At 39.3% G+C, this 17,652-nt stretch overlaps 1 protein-coding gene across 1 annotated transcript; it reads right to left on the minus strand.

The window, feature by feature from the left end:
• Positions 1-82: 82 nt before the first annotated feature.
• On the minus strand, positions 83-13,629 carry il2rga (interleukin 2 receptor, gamma a). The gene is made up of 8 exons (XM_067432729.1): positions 13,465-13,629; positions 9,329-9,416; positions 9,077-9,246; positions 8,852-8,994; positions 7,683-7,851; positions 3,927-4,026; positions 3,725-3,821; positions 83-3,634 (listed from the first exon to the last, which is right to left on the minus strand). Exons 1-8 carry the CDS (start codon positions 13,535-13,537, stop codon positions 3,386-3,388), a joined length of 1,089 nt encoding a protein of 362 aa, XP_067288830.1. The 5' UTR covers positions 13,538-13,629; the 3' UTR covers positions 83-3,385.
• Between the last annotated feature and the right edge of the window lie 4,023 nt (positions 13,630-17,652).

The raw sequence follows: 17,652 nt of genomic DNA on the forward strand, positions 1-17,652 counted from the left end.
AAAACGAAATAAAATGAATATTTTAATCCAAATGTGCAAGTAGTCATCACAGACATTGTGATAAACGTTAGTTTAGCTGTTTGATGATTTTTATTCCATGATTGCAAAACAATTACATTATTTAAGCATAACATTTGTGTTCAAACATCCACTCTTAAATCTTAAAAAAGCAAATTCACGTACATTGTAAATGTTAAAAAACCCAAAAACATGCTATTCATAACTACTCGTGAGCAACACACTACAAATACAAAAATCCTGATGATAAACAGCTGATATACATTTCAATGTGCTACCACATTAAGATTTTAGATGCCTTTTAAGGACATTTTCCTAAGAGAGACATGAAAAACCTGTCTAGTTGAAATGAAACTGCAACTATACTACTTACTGACAGCTCATGAATCACAAATATCACTCAGATAATAATCAGATAAATGGGTTGGTGGTGAAGGGTTTTTCCCACCACTACACAAATCACACTCTAGAATTGACTTCTTTCTGCTAAATATATATGTGTTACCATATGCTTCTCACACTGATACACAGCTCATTACTTCAACACAACTGTTAGTACACTAATCTGTTAGTTGTGTTACTTACTACAACTTCTACAGAAATATCACATACATGAGGAAAAAGTATACACCTCAAGATGTTGGGGAAAATAATTACACACAAATGAATAAAAAACTGAGCGAGCAATCTTAAAAGTGCTTAAATGACTACTATAATGGAGCTAATCCAACTGAACAGAAAACAAACGCAATCTTTATTTATTAAAGAATGCAAAACTTAATGCCTTAATTCTAAGTTTAGTCAACTCAAATATCCAAGTTGGTTAGTACTTATACTTTTCAAACATTTCAAGTTTACTAAACTCAATTTTAAGGCGGCACAATTTTTACAGTGAATTACAAACAATTACATTATCCTGCTTAAAAGAAATAGTACTGTCAATCAGTAAAAAAAACTGATATAACATTTATATAACACATAACAAATATAAAATGTTTTATCTTGTATATAATATAATAATTTCAAGTTACGCTCCAAATTAATGTGGAAAACTTAAAGATGGTATATTGTAAATATTTGTTGTAATGGCATGTTTTTATGAATGAAGGCCAGTATCTCTGACACTGATGTCTCTATGAAACATTAATGACGCAGAAAGATATAAATTTCAACATTTATTAAACTTTAAAAAAATTACTGAACTTAAAACGATCTTTACATAAACCTATTATAATAAATGCCATTTACCCGTGGCCTTCATTTATAATCAATATACAGAAATTGAATAAAGTTATCGAACACTTTACAGTCTTAACTGCATAAATTATGAAATACATTCATTTATCCTGCTTCTGGTACACTTTTGTGGGAACCAATCACAGAATGGCGTATCCACCTGGAGTGTTATTGGCGGGTTTAACACGATAATAGATAGCGAAACGATGGTTGGTCTGATTGGTTGAAGGACTATCCAATTGCGTACAGAGTCATTTGAACTATGCTCGTTGATCACGCCTCTTGTGTTCTGATTGGTTGATGGACGATCCAATTGCGTACAGAGTTATTTGAATATTGCTCGTTGATCACGCCTCTTGTGCAGAGCAGACCCAGACCAATGTTCAATCTTAAATTGAGCTTGGTCTAGTGATAGCCAGACAAAGATTCATCTTTATCAAAACTACAATTTTCTCTGTTACATGTTACAAACATGACGTGAATCTGGCGCTGTCACGCGCATCTCATTTCCTCTTAAGTTAATTTAAGACTTTATTTAACTCATTTAAGATTCTCTTATGAGGATATGAGAGAACTGCTTTTTGGCATATTTCTGTGTTATTGTTCGTGCGTGAAAAAGAACTTGATACTGACAGGCTCTTTCTCAGCGTTGTGTGTGTGTCATAGTCAGGACATTCACAGTCAGCACGTTCTCTTCTGTCTTGTCGCGCTTGAATGGATTAAAGGCATTTGCATGAATAAGAGGGTGATCATGTAACGCTAGCCAAAATCAGAAGCCATTGCAAAATCCTCCTCGAAATCACAAACAGAGAATTGCTGTCAGAATCTCAGATGTTTCTCTGCTCTGTATAAGTCCTCTCCTTCATCGCTATGATTGGTTTTAGGTCTATCCAATTGCGCCCAGAGGCATTTGAGCGACGTCCGTTGGTGTCGCCCCTTTAGAAATTATTTGTCTATGAAGCTTTGCCAAACGATAACTCAGTTACTACTGAGAATGCTCTGGTTTAAACCAGGCTAGAGCAGATCCAGACCAATGTTTAATCTTAAATTGAGCGTCTGGTGATAGAGCCGCGTTCTCTTCTGTCTTGTCGCGCATGAATGGTTTAAAGGTGCACTATGTAGTATTTTTGAAGTAAAATATCCAAAAACCACTAGGCCGGTGTTATATATTTTGTTCAGTTGAGTACCTACAATATCCCAGAAGTTTCCAACTATTTATAAATTGTGAGAAAATTGCTATTTTAACTAAGGACCGGGACGTGTCAGCATAGCGTTTGAGGGAGTCGCCGGTCAATCGCGTCATATCTGCGTTACCCTCGGTTTCGGGTTTTATTTGGCAGGAGCGCTTTACTCTTAGCAGTGTGAACAAGTGAACGCGCGGAGTAACGTCATAATTTTAAACACACTTAAATGTATCTAATATGATCAACAGAGCTGTTTTACCTCATAATCATGACTGGAAGAGCGGATCAGTGCAGGCGCCCGGCGACTGTGTCCCGTCCCGTCATAATAAAAGTCCCGGTACTCGCAAGCGGTGTGTGTGTTTAACAATCGCTCCAGCGGCCGTGCTCAGCTCCACAACACTCGGCCTTGCTCTGCTTTACACTACAGTAACGTTAATAACCGCATCCATGAACAAGATTTCTGTCCGAGTCCTATTGTCCACCGGCTGTGAGGTGAAGACCACATCTCCCAAGATGCTGCGCTCAAACTTTGCGTCATCAAACTATGCTTTTGTTTAGAATAGGCGCCCTCTAGTGGACGGAAAGTTGCATAGTGCACCTTTAAAAGCATTTGCATGAATAACAGTGTGATCATGTAATGTAACGCTAGCCGAAGGATGACAGAAAAAACGGATGCTGCGTTAATTGAGTTAAATCGTTTTTTAACGCGATAAACTGAAAATATTAATTGCATTCATTAATATGCTAATTTTAACAGCACTAAAAAGAACATTAAGAAATTATCAATCCTTGTTGCGTTTTTTTTTTTTAAACAAAAAGTGCTAAATGCTAATACTGGATTTTATAATTTAACCTATTTCACCTCTAAATGTTTTACTTTTCATTAATCAAGATTGTAATTTCTAAATTCTCAAATTGCATAGCCTCAGTCAGATGGAGACCGACGGCTAGACCGGATTATCGTCTGGAGACAGATCCTGGTTCGGGAGATCTTCGGCTGGTCCAGGGATGGTGGAGGCGGAGGAGTAGCTGTGCATGCACTGATAATCCGACGACAGGTCTGTTGGGTTCGAGAGGATGCTTTCGCTGTCACTGCTGGACTGGGACATTATTCTGTACTCGCGCACAGGACAGGCACGCTCCGTGAAATTCGGTTTGAAGCCGTTCTCCAGATCTTTAGGCATGGACAGCCATTTCTGCGTGGAAAAAGATAATATATAATTCACACAATCCCCCTCAGCGAACTAAAGAACAAATTCAAGGTACATGAGGAAAATCTAGCTTACCTCTATATTATCGTCATAATTTTCAAAAAGGGATGTGAGGTATTGGCCTACGTTTCGTCCTTCATTTGGCACCACTGGTATTAAGATTATTCTTAATCTAAGGAACGTTAAACATTAGAGTAAATAAGACATTTTATTGTGCAACATTATTAAACTAACATGTTTCAGATTAATGTAGTTAATTAACATAAAAAAATCAGACCTCTCACTGTGGACGAGCAGGCAGGAGAGAATGACGAGTAATATTGAGGCTCCCAGTGCGTACAGCATCAGTGACGTCACAGATACGGGACTCAGGCTCTCTGGGAAAACAGGTCAATCATTGATGTCAATATTTTTATGCTTTAGTACGGCAAAAATGTATTTGTAATGTATTGGGCCTCATTCATGAAGCCGCTCTGACGTAAATGTTCGTATTTTCAAAATGTTAGTTGGTACCAAGCGGCTCCTCCACCAGTTTCTGATGAAGCCAATACGGAAGTGACTTAAACTGCAGTTCATCGTCTGGCCACTAGAGACCGGCTCCAGAAGGGGCAGAATCTCATTGAGCCTAGAGCCCTGCACGGGACTCAAATCTAGGCCCCAGCCCGGCCCTGGCCCGAGACGCTGAGGCCCTAGCCCGGCCCTGGCCCGAGACGCTGAGGCCCTAGCCCAGCCCGTGTCCGACAGCTTATCAAAATTCTCGGCCCGAGTCCGACTGGAGCCTGTGTTTTTTTGTTTTGTTTGTTTTTTGCTTTTGTTTTTAACATTGTTGCAGCCATTAAAATAGTTCAGTTTTGTTTTTGATGTCAAAGTAGTTATGTTTTGTTTCTTTATTAAGTTAATTTAGAAAAATGTTTAGAGCATTTTTTTGTTTGTTAAATTAAAGTTTTAATTTTTTTAAGTGACGACCAAGCGGCCAGCGGGCAACAGTGAGTTAACCGCATGTTTAATCGATTTAGTCTCTCAAATCAACTATTGATTTGTCTTGCCTATAATAAAATCCATAGATATAAAACACTTCAAGCATCACAATGTTAGTTAATTTCGCCTACTATTACCACCACAGTAAAAGGCATTATTGACGAGCTGAGGCAGGCTGATTCTGCTCGCGGCTCTCGCAAACGGAGCTAAACAATCTAAAAACAAATAATAAAACAAAAAGAACATGCAGGTTGTCTTATACCTTACACCTATGCAAAATGAATATAAATCCGATCTTCAATTCCCGTGGTATATGCTCGTTTAACGGAGTTTACAGCAAAGAAAGCAAAAGATTTAAGATGCATTTTATTCAGCAGCTCATTTCAAATTCAAAGACCACACTATAAGAGAGCGCGACCTAAAAGCACTCCGCACTGTTAAGATAATTCAGTCTCATTCATTTTTATTGAAGATGATTGTTGTTGAGCATCTAAGACTTATTTTAAATTTCATTTACGGCCATTTGCGTTGGCTTGCTTTACTTATTTGCGGCGATGCGTGTTGCAGCACCATCATATCTATCTGACTACAACATACTCACACGTTTATTTTTTAACCGTTTGCCAGGAGTAAAATGTATACATGTGGTTTAAACAACCAGATGGGCTACATTTACATTTGTCCGGTTTCGTCTGAAATGCTTTCATCCTTCTGAATTGGTTTGTTTAGTGATCGGAATTAAATAGGCTACGTCTCGAAAGAATCTCGGGACTACTCCTGGTCATTTTGCAATCAGATAAATACCTGGTCAGAGAAAACGAATGAAGGAACCAGTTGTAAAAAGGCTATAACGCCGGGGACACACTGCAAGCGTGTCGTGAGCGTCTCTGCTGTGTGGCGTGTTGTTTTATTTCGGCTCCCATGTTAACCGGTTAGAGCTTGCACACTGCCTGCGTGACGCGCGGAAAACGCGTGCATGCTTCAAATAGAAGAGACGCCTATTTTTCACACGACACGCGAGCGTGTTGGAAGCGTTTCCAGGCAAAATAGAATAGGAAAAGATGTTTATATGCCATTTTTGACACAAATACATATTAATAAATGACATTTTCATGTTTGAAAGTCTGTAGGTTAACATAAATGCAGATTTAGGCCTAATTGTAATAATAAAAAACAACATAATTATCGATTTTGAAATATTAAACCTGTCAGTACAGAATGAAATATTCTGTAGCCTATCTGTAGCCTATTTTGCCGTTAATACCATGAATATGGTATGGGCCGGCTACTGCCGACGTTGTCTTTGCTGTAGGCTATTAATAGGCAATATATTTAACATGAAGTATGGGCTTCCAGCAGCGCCGTGTCAGACACGCTTCTGGTGTACAAAGACAGCGAAAACGCCAGGCAGACGCCCAGCGGATGACACGCAACAGAAACGCCATGCTCACACCACGCTTGCAGTGTGTCTCCACTGAAGAAATGCGCACTGCTGCTGCTGGCGCGGACTCTGAACCTATGCTCTGAACACTGTGCGAGCCATCTTGACAGTCGCGTTAGCTATTTTGGTCTCGTGTTGTTTCCACCAGCGCAGAACATCTCATTGTTCCTTTTAATTAATAAAATAAATATAAAACGAAGGAGAAGCATAAAAAAAGGCCCGAAGCCCAGCCCGCGTTTTAGGTATGACGTGAAAATTGGCCCGAAGCCCGGCCCTAGGGGCGTAAAAAGTCGGGGCCCGTCGGGCTCGGGCATAAATGCAGGGCTTTAATTGAGCCCCATGTTAAAATGCCCAACTTTACAAATTGGCTAATTTTGCCCTTCATGACGACTTTTTTTTAAATAAATTTTTTTGATGGATTAATTAATAGTATCTAACCTGACGAAGAGATGTATGCAATGTTTCTGATTAAATTGAAAGTTTCTTAGAGAGACCGCATTGTCTAGATGACGCGAGATGCTAGTACAGTAACAATAGGAAACCCCAAGTGCCATACCAAACTAAATAGTGTGTCTAATGACAAAGGGTAATATTATTTTGTATTACAAAATACAACCGTAGATATGTTGCTTACAGATCGTTCACTCGATCCTTCTAGCAAACGTCACCTTTTCCACCATATAAGTTAAAACGACAGTCATTTGACAAGGCTATTCATTTTGTAAAAATATAAGTTATATATTTATATTTTTGAGAACTGAAGTAGGCCTATGATGTTTTTGCATGCTTGTATTAAGAGTACATCACAGTCACTGCGTAGCCTACATTGAGACTAACGTTATAAAAATGCAATATCGTTGACGAAAAAAAGACAAGTCTAAAATGTAGACTGAACGACACTTTAAGCAGAACATCTCAGATGGAGATTGATGAAATGCAGCTTACTTGTTTATTGGTGTTTTCAGATCATGTGCATATGGTTGCCAGATTGGACATGTTTAGGTAAAATGCTGGATGTGTCCTTTTCACAGAAATTGTTTGGGGGATTTAAATGACCGAAATCTGGCAACCGCACGAATGCTCTTTCTTGCACTCGGATGATCTGAAAACAACAATAAACAAGTAAGCTGCATTTCATTAATCTCCATTTGAGATGTTCTGCTTAAAGTGTCATTCAGTCGGTCTGTCAGGATGGTCAGGACTGAACTGCTGTGAGCTGCTGAAATAAGCCAATCAGAGCAGAGCTCAATATTAATATTCATGACTCTTCCAAATAAGGCAAAAACAGAGCATTACATCCTAGGGACAATTTATAGGGTTGTAAATGGACCTGTAAAACTGTATCTAGACAAATTTACAAGCCACATACCCTCTGTGTAGATATCAGAGAACAATTTAACATATAGTTTCAAATCATTCTAGGGCACCTTTAAACTGCAAAAACAAGAGCAGAATCTCTCCTCCTCAAATCCTTTTAACTGAACTCAATCGCCTCATTTTCGCGTTCAGTGATTGTAGATGAGACACTTTCTGCAGTTTAGCGTTTTAAATGGCTGCACACTAGTGAGATAAGGCACTGAGAGACTAGTTATATAAGATGTCCTGCGTTGATACCTGTGCCGTTGTTGGCCTTTGGAGAGCCCCAGTACACAGACTCACTCCAGTCGCTCCAGAACTTGGACTCTCCGCAGGAGGAGGATATTCGAGCTCTGACCTGGAACTCGTAGCGTTTTTTGGAGGGAAAAGGCAAACTAAAGTAGGCCCGTGTCGCTGCAGAGGGATTCTGTGGAGAGAGAGAGAGAGAGAGAGAGACAGAGAGAGAGACAGAGACAGAGTAAAAGAGAGAGAGAGAGAGAGACAGAGTAAGAGAGAGAGAGAGAGAGAGAGAGAGAGAGGTATCAGACGACTGGAGAAAGCTGTTGTATAAAGGCCAGGGTTGGGGAGTAACAAAATAGATGTAACTGAGTTACGTATTTAAAATAGCACATTTGAGAACTAAATTTCATTACAGTTACATCTAAAAAGTATGTTAATGTTCATTTAAACATTAATGTGATCAGTGATGATTCTCAGACTCTCCTAAGACTCAGTTCTGCTCATGAGTTTCAAACACCTTGCAAAATATGACACATTTTAATAATTTGAACAAAATGAGAGGGATCTGGGCTCATAAAAATCTCATGTTACGAACTCTCTGTGTGTGTGTGTGTGTGTGTGTGTGTGTGTGTGTGTGTGTGTGTGTGTGTGTGTGTGTGTGTGTGTGTGTGTGTGTGTGTGTGTGTGTGTGTGAGAGAGAGAGAGAGAGAGAGAGCTAGAGAGTGTGTGTACTTGTTTATATTACATTGTGGGGACCAAATGTTCCCACAATGTAATATAATCCTGAGATTTATGGATTTATAAACATACTAAATTATATATTTTTTTAAATGTAAAAGTGAAGAATTTTTCCTATGATGGTTAGGTTTAGGGTGTGTGTGTGTGTGTGTGTGTGTGTCGTTTCCTGATGATCCATGACTGATGTTGTTTTAAATAATAGAGGAAACCAAGTCCTATGTTTGCGTTTCATGCCGTATTAGTGTTCTTAAGTATTTAGATTAAGTTACAAAACTTTTAATCTGTAGTGAAACCCATTTTAAAAGAACCTTCCCAACCCTGATAAATCAATATCAAATTCACAATCATGCCGTTTGTCTGAATATCAGCACACGCTTCTCGTAATGCATTAATAGGTTATGATATGCTGTATCCAGAATTAATTTAGTTTTATAATACTAATATTATACCATCCACTCGTTGTTGTCTGTCCTGTAACGAACTTCACTCTCAACACAGTCCGCGTTCTCGTAGTTGGTGACGTTCCAGTAGAACCACAGCTCAGCGTCTTTCTCCGCCTCCACAGACAGGTTTGACGGAGGATTCAGCTTCACTGATGAGCAACACCGTATTAATCCATCAGCCAGTTAATCCATTACAGTCAAATCATAAGAAATATGCATAACTTCTCATACCATATTTTACCAGCTTATTCTCCTGCTCCATCACCAGACTGCCGTTGTCACTGTACAGCCGTGTGTAATAGCTATTAAACCTTTGTGCTTTTTTGTAGGGAAACTTGCAGCCCACATTAACACCGTTGATCCTGTGATAGGCAGGACAATCCCGAAGCTCATCTACAAACCTAAGAGAAATCAAACGCTTTGTTAGTCCTGATATTTGCATCCAAAATCTCAGATTTTTCTGTTTTTGTTGAACATACGCACCCGCTCTTGAAACTGTAATTGCCCTTGAGCTCGAGCTCACTCCATGTGCAGTTTACATACTCCAGATTTATGATAATGCAGTTTATTTCTGGGTAGAGATGAGAGAAACAGTGTAGTTAACGCATCTTTGATACCAAACCACAGATCAATCGATCAATCAAAGGCATATTCCACACGGATTATGGAAACTGAAACTCATTTAGTCGTCCAGCATTTACTCTACAAATAAATGAAATCAGTGCTGTCATCGACAATGCAAGAAATCATGACGATCCGACTCTGTTATAAGTATTATTTTAGAGGTAAAGTGATTATCTGGCAATATCTGGGAATAGCTTCTGTTCATAGACACAACAGAACTGTGTAAACTCTAAGTTATGACAATATGCGCATTTGTTCTTTTCTTATTGTTGCGACATAGCCGCGAGATTATTTCGGTTTTAGAAAAAGGTTGTATTTGACTGCATTTGCATTTGACTAGCCTACGTTCTTGTCCTTATCTCTGATAAACTAAGCAATGCGCATCCATCTCGCGAATGTACGATAGGGATGAGACGGTGGGGACGTTTTTCCACCGGTTAATCAAAGTGTGATGACATCACCGGTAGCCTATCTGGGCTTTTAAATCACTAACTCTATTTAACCGAAAGGAACATGCGCACCGCCGCTCAGGCATTAATAACGGGAGCGGATGCAAAGCGAGTGCTTTCAATGAATTCTTATAAAAGTTAAGCTTCCATATGAACTGAACTCTGTGCGGCCAAGCAGATTTTTAGTTTCGGTTTAAAATTAGCCTATTATTCTTAATGAAATACACAACACAATGACAAACCCCCTTTAATAGGCGCTTTTACATTTCACTTTGAAACCAAATCTTCCGCGATCATCTGTCAGCTCAAGATCACATGTTCGGCTCATGCTTAGCAGACACCTTCCGTTTTTATTTGAACGGCCTGTTCTCTAACTGAACTAAATGACTGTATTACTATAAAAAAATCTAAACGACGGTGTCCCGGTGTGCAGTAGTCTTATTCTGTCATCTTCACCCAAGTGTTTATAGGCATTAGGCCTATAGTTTGGCTCAGCAGCGCGCGCCTCGTCTCTCGTCCGTTCTTCGACGCGCTTGTCGTTGTGCTATTCTTTGAAACGACAGAGCCTTTAAACCTTCTTTAGCCACTTTTCCACTGGCCAGCGCGAGCACAGAGGCTGAAATCATGCCTGCGGCACTTCTGTAAAATCTGCAATAAACACGTATGCCTTCACTGGACTATATCACACAATATCCAAATGTACACCAGCAAGAGGGAGATGAATTGAAGTACTGAATTGAAGGAAAATGAAGTAAATCGCTATACATAAATATATCAGAAGCCTATTTAATTAGGCTACTAACCTGGATACCACACGCGGCTATTGAATGACCATTGCATTTTTCATGCGTTAATGTATCGCGCCTTTTTTCCTTTTCCTTTTTCGTTTTATTGTATTTGTTGGGGGGTGGGGGTAACGCAAGCGTTACTGAAAATGTACCGAATAAAATATTACTGAAAATTAATTAGTAATGCCTTACACTACTGCATTACAGCAAAAAGTAATAAGTTACTGTAATGTATTACTTTTGTAATGCGTTACTCCCAACACTGGTGCTCAGTGTGTGTGTTCAGTGTGTGAATGTGTGTTCAGTGTGTGTGTTCAGTGTGTGAATGTGTGTTCAGTGAGTGAATGTGTGTTCAGTGTGTGTGTTCAGTGTGTGAATGTGTGTTCAGTGAGTGTGTTCAGTGAGTGAATGTGTGTTCAGTGTGTGTGTTCAGTGTGTGAATGTGTGTTCAGTGTGTGTGTTCAGTGTGTGAATGTGTGTTCAGTGAGTGTGTTCAGTGAGTGAATGTGTGTTCAGTGTGTGAATGTGTGTTCAGTGAGTGTGTTCAGTGAGTGAATGTGTGTTCAGTGTGTGTGTTCAGTGAGTGAATGTGTGTTCAGTGTGTGTGTTCAGTGTGTGAATGTGTGTTCAGTGAGTGAATGTGTGTTCAGTGTGTGTGTGTTCAGTGAGTGAATGTGTGTTCAGTGTGTGTGTTCAGTGTGTGAATGTGTGTTCAGTGTGTGTGTTCAGTGTGTTCAGTGTGTTCAGTGTGTGTGTGTTCAGTGTGTGAATGTGTTCAGTGTGTGAATGTGTTCAGTGAGTGAATGTGTGTTCAGTGTGTTTTCACTGTGTGAATGTGTGTTCAGTGTGTGTGTTCAGTGAGTGAATGTGTGTTCAGTGAGTGAATGTGTGTTCAGTGTGTGAATGTGTTCAGTGTGTGAATGTGTGTTCAGTGTGTGTGTTCAGTGAGTGAATGTGTGTTCAGTGTGTCTGTTCAGTGAGTGAGTTGTGTGATTGTGTGTGAATGTGAGCTCTGTGTGAATGTGTGTTCAGTGTGTGTGTGTTCAGTGTGTGAATGTGTGTTCAGTGTGTGTGTTCAGTGAGTGAATGTGTGTTCAGTGTGTGTGTGTTCAGTGTGTGAATGTGTGTTCATTGTGTGTGTGTTCAGTGTGTGAATGTGTGTTCAGTGTGTGTGTGTTCAGTGTGTGAATGTGTGTTCAGTGTGTGTGTTCAGTGAGTGAATGTGTGTTCAGTGTGTGAATGTGTGTTCATTGTGTGTGTGTTCAGTGTGTGAATGTGTGTTCAGTGTGTGAATGTGTTCAGTGAGTGAATGTGTGTTCAGTGTGTTTTCACTGTGTGAATGTGTGTTCAGTGTGTGAATGTGTGTTCAGTGTGTTTTCACTGTGTGAATGTGTGTTCAGTGTGTGAATGTGTGTTCAATGTGTTTCACTGTGTGAATGTGTGTTCAGTGTGTGAATGTGTGTTCAGTGTGTGTGTTCAGTGAGTGAATGTGTGTTCAGTGTGTCTGTTCAGTGAGTGAGTTGTGTGATTGTGTGTGAATGTGAGCTCTGTGTGTGTGTGTGTGTGTGTGTGTGTGTGTTCAGTTAGTGTGTGAATGTGTGTTCAGCATGTGAATGTGTGCTCAGTGTGTGTGTGTTCAGTATGTGAATGTGTGTTTGTTCAGTGAGTGAGTATGTGTGATTGTGTGTGAATGTGTGCTCAGTGTGTGTGTAGTGTGTGTTCAGTATCTGAATGTGTGTTCAGCATATGAATGTGTGCTCAGTGTGTGTGTGTTCAGCATGTGAATGTGTGCTCAGTGTGTGTGTGTTCAGTATGTAAATGTGTGTTCAGCATGTGAATGTGTGCTCAGTGTGTGTGTGTTCAGCATGTGAATGTGTGCTCAGTGTGTGTGTGTTCAGTATGTGAATGTGTGTTCAGCATGTGAATGTGTGCTCAGTGTGTGTGTGTTCAGTATGTGAATGTGTGTTCAGTAAGTGTGTGTTTGTTTAGTGAGTGAGTATGTGTGATTGTGTGTGAATGTGTGTGCTCAGTGTGTGTGTGTTCATTGTATGTGTGTTTGTGTTTTTAGTTTGTGCTAAGTATGTGTGTGTTTTCAGTCTGTGTTGTGTGTGTATGTGTGTGTGCTGATCTTTGGTTCAGTGTGTAATATATGTTGTTTGTCACTAGAGGATGCACATCCTCAGAGGACCGAACAGAAACATATACACACAGGAAATGTACTTTTTTACCTAAAAACATTGTATTGCTCTTACTGATTAAAGTGAGAATCAAATCGATGTCTTACATGAGAATTCTTTGAGTATTTAAATTTAGCCACTTTGTATAAAAAACTAAACTTGTAAGAAAAGAAAGAACAGGATGTGAGCTTGTGTTGAGTGCGCACATAAAGGTCAGACATGTTGGAAAGCAAAGCGTCTGAACATTTTGTTGATGAAGAACTTCACAACTTCCTGAGTTGTGCTGAGCGATCACCTGTGATCTCACCTATATATACACGTTAACATATTCAGTTTTAACATCTTAAATGTCTTATGACCATTACTTGCGTAGTTATATAAAGTGAAGATAAAACCACAAAAAGAGGAAGACATTAGCTAGACGACGCACCATAGCTTGATTTGTTGTCGTTTAGAAATTACGGTAAAAGTATTTTTATATATATATATATGTTTTGTAAAGGCAACATAAAATCTAAAATCACATCTAATTAATAAATACAAAAATACATTTTATTTTTATAACGGCAGTTGATACTCACCTGGTTTGGATGATTCTGAAAATGCAAATGAAGGAATATTCCAAAGGAAAAGGCCGACTAATAGTAAAATCATCTTGGACGGGTTCACATAACTCACTTGTTTTGTGTGTGTTTCAAACTTCCCTGTTCTGCTCGAAGCGTATCTCTACTTTTGTGGGCTGACGTGTGTGTGTGTGTGTTTCCTGTTTCCGACAAAGACACTTGCTTACAACCTGAAAAAACTCAATATTAAATATGTGTCTATAGTTGCGTTCTAATTTCAGATGATGATTTACTTTTACATAAAAAAAATGTAGAGTAAACGTAGAGTTTAAAACCTAAAATAAGCATGACTAATATATATATATACAGTCTTGTTCAAAATAATAGCAGTACAATGTGACTAACCAGAATAATCAAGGTTTTTAGTATATTTTTTATTGCTACATGGCAAACAAGTTACCAGTAGGTTCAGTAGATTCTCAGAAAACAAACAAGACCCAGCATTCATGATATGCACGCTCTTAAGGCTGTGCAATTGGGCAATTAGTTGAATTAGTTGAAAGGGGTGTGTTCAAAAAAATAGCAGTGTGGCATTCAATCACTGAGGTCATCACTTTTGTGAAGAAACAGGTGTGAATCAGGTGGCCCCTATTTAAGGATGAAGCCAACACTTGTTGAACATGCATTTGAAAGCTGAGGAAAATGGGTCGTTCAAGACATTGTTCAGAAGAACAGCGTACTTTGATTAAAAAGTTGATTAGAGAGGGGAAAACCTATAAAGAGGTGCAAAAAATGATAGGCTGTTCAGCTAAAATGATCTCCAATGCCTTAAAATGGAGAGCAAAACCAGAGAGACGTGGAAGAAAACGGAAGACAACCATCAAAATGGATAGAAGAATAACCAGAATGGCAAAGGCTCAGCCAATGATCACCTCCAGGATGATCAAAGACAGTCTGGAGTTACCTGTAAGTACTGTGACAGTTAGAAGACGTCTGTGTGAAGCTAATCTATTTTCAAGAATCCCCCGCAAAGTCCCTCTGTTAAAAAAAAGGCATGTGCAGAAGAGGTTACAATTTGCCAAAGAACACATCAACTGGCCTAAAGAGAAATGGAGGAACATTTTGTGGACTGATGAGAGTAAAATTGTTCTTTTTGGGTCCAAGGGCCACAGGCAGTTTGTGAGACGACCCCCAAACTCTGAATTCAAGCCACAGTACACAGTGAAGACAGTGAAGCATGGAGGTGCAAGCATCATGATATGGGCATGTTTCTCCTACTATGGTGTTGGGCCTATTTATCGCATACCAGGGATCATGGATCAGTTTGCATATGTTAAAATACTTGAAGAGGTCATGTTGCCCTATGCTGAAGAGGACATGCCCTTGAAACGGTTGTTTCAACAAGACAATGACCCAAAACACACTAGTAAACGGGCAAAGTCTTGGTTCCAAACCAACAAAATTAATGTTATGGAGTGGCCAGCCCAATCTCCAGACCTTAATCCAATTGAGAACTTGTGGGGTGATATCAAAAATGCTGTTTCTGAAGCAAAACCAAGAAATGTGAATGAATTGTGGAATGTTGTTAAAGAATCATGGAGTGGAATAACAGCTGAGAGGTGCCACAAGTTGGTTGACTCCATGCCACACAGATGTCAAGCAGTTTTAAAAAACTGTGGTCATACAACTAAATATTAGTTTAGTGATTCACAGGATTGCTAAATCCCAGAAAAAAAAAATGTTTGTACAAAATAGTTTTGAGTTTGTACAGTCAAAGGTAGACACTGCTATTTTTTTGAACACACCCCTTTCAACTAATTGCCCAATTGCACAGCCTTAAGAGCGTGCATATCATGAATGCTGGGTCTTGTTTGTTTTCTGACAATCTACTGAACCTACTGGTAACTTGTTTGCCACGTAGCAATAAAAAATATACTAAAATCCTTGATTATTCTGGTTAGTCACATTGTACTGCTATTATTTTGAACAAGACTGTATATATATATATATATATATATATATATATATATATATATATATATATATATGTATATAGCTGCGTTAAAAAATGTTTTATTTAGCAATCATGTAACCGCTTAAAGAGCATATTGCAGGTTAGAGACTCCAGTGAGTCAGTGTATAGAAAAATAATGTAGGAGTTCTTTAAAATATACTTGTAAATACGCTAATAAGGCTTTTTGAGTCGTTTTTGTGAGAGAATTTTACTTCCGCATCTAAAAATGCGCAAACCGGAAGTGACATAACGAGAGGGAGTGCCGTGACTTTCAACCATAGGAAAACAATGGATCGCAATGGCAGTTCGGACGCTGAGGAAATTATAAATGTTTATTAATATTCATATGGCAGACCACAGCCATGCAATTATGACACACAATAAGGGACAGGCCAGGATTAGACAGAACAACGATTAGAGGAGATGAATGGAGTTGTTGTGTGAGGAGAAACAGAGCAGGTGAGAGAGTCGGCTCATAACATTATACGCTAACACTGTGCTTAGATTACAATACTTTGCAGATAATTATCATGTGTCAGGCAATCGCAAAGCTGCTATTGGTCATCTAGGAGTATTGATACCAATAACAGAAACTAATAATAAGTTCAGACCATCTGGCTTAAGTCACACTCGCCGTCCACATTAGATGTTAAAGCCGGGCGCGGGACGTAACGTTACCCGGTGTGTTTTTCTGTCATACAAGCTCGCAGATGTTTTTCCCTCGCGTGGACATTGTGGATGCTCGTATGGTCGTGGCTCGCAGCATGTGAGGAAAAACAAGACGAGCCGAGCACGTTTCTCACACCTCACTATCTCACAATATTTTTTAAACATACAAAATCAAAAAATTCGGGAGTCGGCTCGATTTTCCCCAGCATGGCTGTCCCCTATTGCAAAATCATGCACAACAATGTCACAGGCTAGATCTATGAGTATGATTATGCTACAGCTCAGTTGCTGCAACCATACAGTGCCTTTTTAGACACACACACACACACACATTGAAATTGATTCATGTAAAAACAATAATCAAGAAGCATTGCGTGTGAGTGTTTAATTATTTTATTATCCTTTAACTACATGAGCATTGCAATGTTAAACTTCATCATATCGCTGATAATCCGCGGTGTAAAGTGTACACACACACACACACACACACACACACACACACACACACACACACACACACCACCACCACATGTCACAGTAGATGCAGAAGTGTAGTCCCGTCTCTTCACCTGCACAAAACGCCACAATGCAGCTTTTCTAACTTTTTTTTTTAGGAAACCTGTGGACTCAATGTCCTGACCAAGCAGCAACCTCCCGCGATCTCTCTTGAAGCCAATACGGAAGTAATGTAAACTGCTAGGAATGTAAATTCCTAAACTGGCCACTAGGGACAGGCTCCAGAAGGAGCAGAATCTCATTGAGCCCCATGTTAAAATTCTCAACTTTAAAGCAGAAAAAAACATGTTTACAGCCTGGTACAAATTGTGGTTTTGGCTTATAAGGCTAATTTTGATCTTCATGACAACTCTGAGGGGGGTGAATTTTTTTATAATTCATTCGTTTACGTTATATAAAGTCTTAAGGTTCTGCATAATTAAGGGCGTTGTTACAAGTGGATAGCCATTTATCCGCCGTCTATAGTTATTGCGTCACCTCAGCTCCGCCCACATCCCGCCTTTTTGCCCATTTTCTGTTATCCGGGAGTGACACGCGATGACTCGCTCACAAGATGGCAACGCCCAGCTCGGCCATACTTTAAGCTTCAGAACGGCTTATCGGAATCCTATGGGTGACGTCACGGACGCTACGTCCATATTTTTTTACAGTCTATGGTCCTGACAGGCTGGACACAATAATTTTCCATGACAATGATAAATTTAAATAGAAAAACTACAGAAAATACACTGATTACTACAGAATACCAACCTATTCTGCACTGAGCCAATGCAGAGCTTGGCAGACGACTCCCTCTCGTGACGTAATATGACACGATGTTGAAAAAAACATATTTTTGTTTTTGCAAACAGCCAACGAAACGGCCACTTTATCTGCTAAATTTGTGCTCTTATGTCTTTTAAAAACATTTCAAATCATGAATTACCTTTTCATATGACATTTTCATACAAGGTTATATGTCCATCTCAATTTTTTTTTACCTGCAATATGCTCTTTAAACCACAGAA

Source organism: Pseudorasbora parva, chromosome 23, assembly GCF_024679245.1.
Source record: "Pseudorasbora parva isolate DD20220531a chromosome 23, ASM2467924v1, whole genome shotgun sequence".
NCBI lineage: Eukaryota > Metazoa > Chordata > Actinopteri > Cypriniformes > Gobionidae > Pseudorasbora > Pseudorasbora parva.